This window comes from Dipteris shenzhenensis, chromosome 26 (assembly GCF_047967505.1).
Source record: "Dipteris shenzhenensis isolate YYH24624 ecotype China chromosome 26, Dip_SZ_1.0, whole genome shotgun sequence".
Classification (NCBI taxonomy): domain Eukaryota; kingdom Viridiplantae; phylum Streptophyta; class Polypodiopsida; order Gleicheniales; family Dipteridaceae; genus Dipteris; species Dipteris shenzhenensis.
Genome location: NC_141621.1, coordinates 43091204 through 43095729, shown reverse-complemented (window position 1 = coordinate 43095729; position 4526 = coordinate 43091204). Strand labels below are relative to the sequence as shown.

The 4526-nt window shown below is 43.9% G+C and overlaps 1 protein-coding gene across 1 annotated transcript; it reads left to right on the top strand.

Moving 5' to 3' along the window:
* The first annotated feature begins 491 nt into the window (after positions 1-491).
* LOC147885119 (pentatricopeptide repeat-containing protein At5g39350-like) lies at positions 492-3782 on the top strand. The gene is made up of 2 exons (XM_087397274.1): positions 492-3641; positions 3762-3782. Exons 1-2 carry the CDS (start codon positions 492-494, stop codon positions 3780-3782), a joined length of 3171 nt encoding a protein of 1056 aa, XP_087253400.1.
* Positions 3783-4526: the final 744 nt, after the last annotated feature.

Genomic DNA, 4526 nt, shown 5'->3' with positions numbered 1-4526 from the left:
ATTACGAAATAGTGTCAAAGAGATAGAATCTTTTAAAGAAGCAACCCAATGAGCACATTAGATTCAAGCAATGGATGAAGAAGCGACCTTATGAAACATTGGATTCAAGCAATGAAATATGAAGACAAAATGAAGAAGAGACCTTATAAAACCATTAAAAAAAGTGGATTCAAGGAATGAATATTAAGACACAATGAAGAATAAGTCATGGAAACTTGTAGAACCACCTCTAAATAAGAACATAACGTCACATCAATGGTAGAGAAATGTTACATCAGGGGAAATAGCACCACGATTCCCCTCTTTTTCCCGTCCATGACATATGGCCCTTAGAACGACTACAAGACAATCTTGCATTATCGTTTGCATAGTAAACTTGATGGATTGCGTGTTCCAACACCTTTGAGAAAGCAAGGGAACGGACTAGATCCCCTTGTTGATCATCTGAATAATTGTGAAGAATGCCAGCCCCGCCTTAAAAGAGGAACGGCATGGTTACATGCCTGCGGACTTCCCCAGCCAGGAATAAAACTATTCTTGTTAAACGCAAAATCGAGACACCTCATTCTGAGTTTCCCATCAGACAGGGGCAAATTTGGGCAAAATTGTGTAAGGGTCTAGCAGCTGCAAGGGAGGGTTGTCGAGATCGACCAGAGGTAAGAATAAATGCCGCAAGCTATGCTTCTATATTGCGTTGGTGCGGAAATGCAAAGGCACTGTCAGAAGGCAAGCGTCTTCATGAGCACATCATCAAATGTGGTCTTGAGAGGAGCATATTCTTAGAGGGGCTCCTGCTTCAAATGTACGCAAATTGTGCAGCTTTGGAGGAAGCATTAGAGCATTTTTACAAAATGGATCACAGAGACGTGCAAGCATGGAATGTCATGATCAAGGCAATTGTTGGGCAAGGGCAGAGCCAGGAGGCACTCCAACTCTTTGAACAAATGTATTTGGAAAAAGCAAAACCAAACAAATTCACATTCATTTACATTCTCTCAGCATGTGCCAACCCTGCAGCTCTACCCAAAGGCAAGCATGTCCATGGATATATACAGGAGAGTGAATTTGAGGCGGATATATTTGTTGGAACTGCTCTCGTCAACATGTATGGAAAATGTGGAAGTCTCGAGGATGCAAGGAGAGTTTTTGACAAGATGACAAAGCGAGATGTGGCCTCGTGGAATGCTATGATTACAGTTTGCTCCCTTCATGAGCAGGGTGAAGAGGCCCTTAGACTATTCGCAAAGATGCAACAGCTAGGAATGAAACCAAACAAAGTAACTTTCCTCTGTGTTCTTGAGGCATGCACTAGTTTCCTTCCTCTTGCTAAAGGTGTGCAGATACACAACTGTATTGCAGATAGGGGATTTGAGTCAGACGTTGTTGTTGGGACAGCTCTCGTCAACATGTATGGTAGGTGTGGCAATCCGGAGGTAGCACAGACTATATTTTACAGGATGCCAACCCGTAATGTGGTTTCATGGAATGTTATGATTGCCATGTATACCCGACTTGAGCAAGGCAGGAAGGCCCTCCAACTCTTTGATCAATTGCACCAGGAAGGCATAAAGCCAGATAAATCCACCTTTGTCAGTCTTCTAGATGCATGTGCTAGTCCTGCAATGCTACATCATGGAGAGAGGTTGCACGCTTGCATCTTCAACAATGGCTTGGAAAGGGATACTTTCGTGGGCTCTTCTCTCCTCAAAATGTATGGCAAATGTGGCAGCCTAGAGGTTGCACAGAGGGTTTTCAATCAAATGCCTGAACGGAATGTGGTTTTTTGGACCTCTATGATCACAGTGTATTCCCAACATGGGCAGACAAGAGAAGCCATTACACTCTTCAAACGAATGAAGGAGGAGGGAGTGAAGCCAGACAAGGTAACCTTTATCTGCCTTCTTGAAGCATGTGCCATCAATGCAGAACTAGCTGAAGGCGAGGGGATGCACGCTATTATTCAGCAGTGCGGATTTGAGGCAGATATTATGATAGAGAATGCTCTTGTGAACATGTATGGAAAGTGTGGCTGCATAGATACTGCCCGGACAATTTTCAACAAAATGCAGGAAAGGAACCTGGTTTCCTGGACTACCTTAATTGCAATTTACACACAGCATGGGGAGGGCAAAGAGGCACTCCAAATTTTCTATCAAATGCAGCTGGAGGGAGTTATTCCAGACAAGATTGCATTGATTTGCTCTCTTAATGCTTGTGCTTGTTGTGCAGCACTCGTTGAAGGTAAGCGGATCCATAGGCTATTTCTGGACTCAGGATTTGAGCAAGATATTGCTCTGCAGAATACTCTTATCAAAATGTACACAAAGTGTGACAGCCTAAAGGAGGCACGAAGAATGTTTGATAGGATGCTAAATCATGATGTGGTTTCATGGAATGCCATGATTGCAGCATATGCCCTGGATGGGCAACGTAAGGAGGCACTTCAACTCTTTGCACAAATGCAACGAGAAGGGGTAAAGCCAGACGATGTAACCTATATCTGCTTTCTTGAGACATGTGTCGACTCTGCAATGATAGCTGAAGGCAAACAGATGCACTCCCATATCATGGGAACTGAATTCGAGCGAGATGTAATCGTGGGGACTGCTCTTGTCAGCATGTACGGCAAGTGTGGATGTTTGCAAGATGCTCAGAGAATGTTTGGTAGAATGTCAGAGCGGAGTGTGGTTTCTTGGAATTCCATGCTTGCAGTGCATGCCCAACATAATCAGGGTCAGCGGGCCCTTCAACTCTATAATCAAATGCAGCAGGAAGGAGTAATGCCAAATAAGTTCACTTTTGCTTGTATTCTGAATGCATGTGCTAATGGTGCATCCCAAGCTGAAGGTGAGCGGATACATTGCCAAATCTGGACCACGGAATTTGAAGTAGAGGTTGTGGTTGGAACTGCTCTATTTAATCTGTATGGCAAGTGTGGCAGATTGCATGCTGCACAGGAAGTATTTGACAAAATGCCAAAGCGGGATTTAGTTTCATGGACTGCCATAATTGCAATGTATGCCCAGCATGGGCAAGGGAAGCTGGTCCTTCAGCTCTTTCAGAAAATGCAGCAGGAAGGAGTAAAGCCAGATGAAATCACATTTACCAACATTCTTTCTGCATGTAGCCATACAGGTTTGGTGGATGAGTGTCGTCATTGCTTTTACTCAATGATTCACGATTATGGAATGACACCTATAATGGATCATTATATTTGCATGATTGATCTTCTCGGAAGGGCAGGACGGTTGGATGAGGCAGAATGCTTGATTAGTGACATGCCTTTCCAACCTACGGTTGTCCCTTTCATGGCATTCCTTGGTGCCTGCAAATACCAAGTTGACCTGGAACGAGGAGGACACGCAGCAAGACAGTTCTCTGAATTGCATCCACAGAACCCTTCTCCATATGTAATGCTGGCAAACATTTATGCTGCTGCTGGCCGGGGAAATGATGCAGCAAAAGTGATATATCAGATGATTGACAAGGGTCTTGAGAGGCAACCTGGTTGCTCGACCGAAGTTCAGTGTAGGGTGCATGAATTTGTAGTTGATGATCAAGTGTACCCAGAAAGGGAGAAGATTAATGGAATTATAAGTACACATCCTAGAACCCCTCTTCTTAGTACAAAAAATATTCAGGTATGCCCTGAATGTCACTGCGCTAATAAGTCCACCTCCCCCAAGATAACAAATAGGAGTATCATTTTAAAAGATGATTATCTTCTTTTTCACTTTAAAGATGGAAAATGTTCATGTTAGGAATTGTTCATGAACACTTGAGCATTTAATGCTTTGAGTTCCGTGGTTTGGTAATTCTGTGATTGCAAAAACACACTCATTGATAAACAATGAAGGGGTAGGCAATTGCCGTATTGTCTTAGTAAAGGGGTTAAAAAGTCAATTAAGCTCTTAGCTTATTTTCAGGATTCTAGCAAAAGGTATTTGTAGGAAGGGATAAGTGAACCTACAATATATCTAGATGGGTTGATACTGTGGTAGACAGGGGAGAAGGGCCCTGTTAGAGTTCTGGGCATCTCCTGTCTGTATATAGGGAGTGAGTGTTCGGGCGCAAAAGGCGCCACGTGTCCACACTGGGTGCACCAGGTATGAGGGTCCCACATCCTTGCCCAGCTTGAATGACCTTCTGCTGAAGAGCTTGCAGCTTGTCGATGTGCTCCTGCATGGTTGCAAACTTTGCGGGGTTCAACACATGCATCTGCACTTCCAAAGAGACATCCTTCAGAGAAGCCAAGTGCTCCCAAATTCCTTTAGCCAACATCATGTGTTTCACGTGATTGATCACCTGAGCTGTACAATTGAGGAATATGAAGGAACATACTATTGATACGATGCCACAATTGTGCCAAGGTTTCCTGCTCCTTCCGGTCCATGATGCCAAGGTCCTCCGCCTCCGGATCTGGCCTGACAACTCCAACTCGAATGAAATCAGCCAAGTCATATGACTGTAACACTGACTCCATCATTACCCTCCATAAACCGCAGTTGTTTCCATCCAAATGAAGG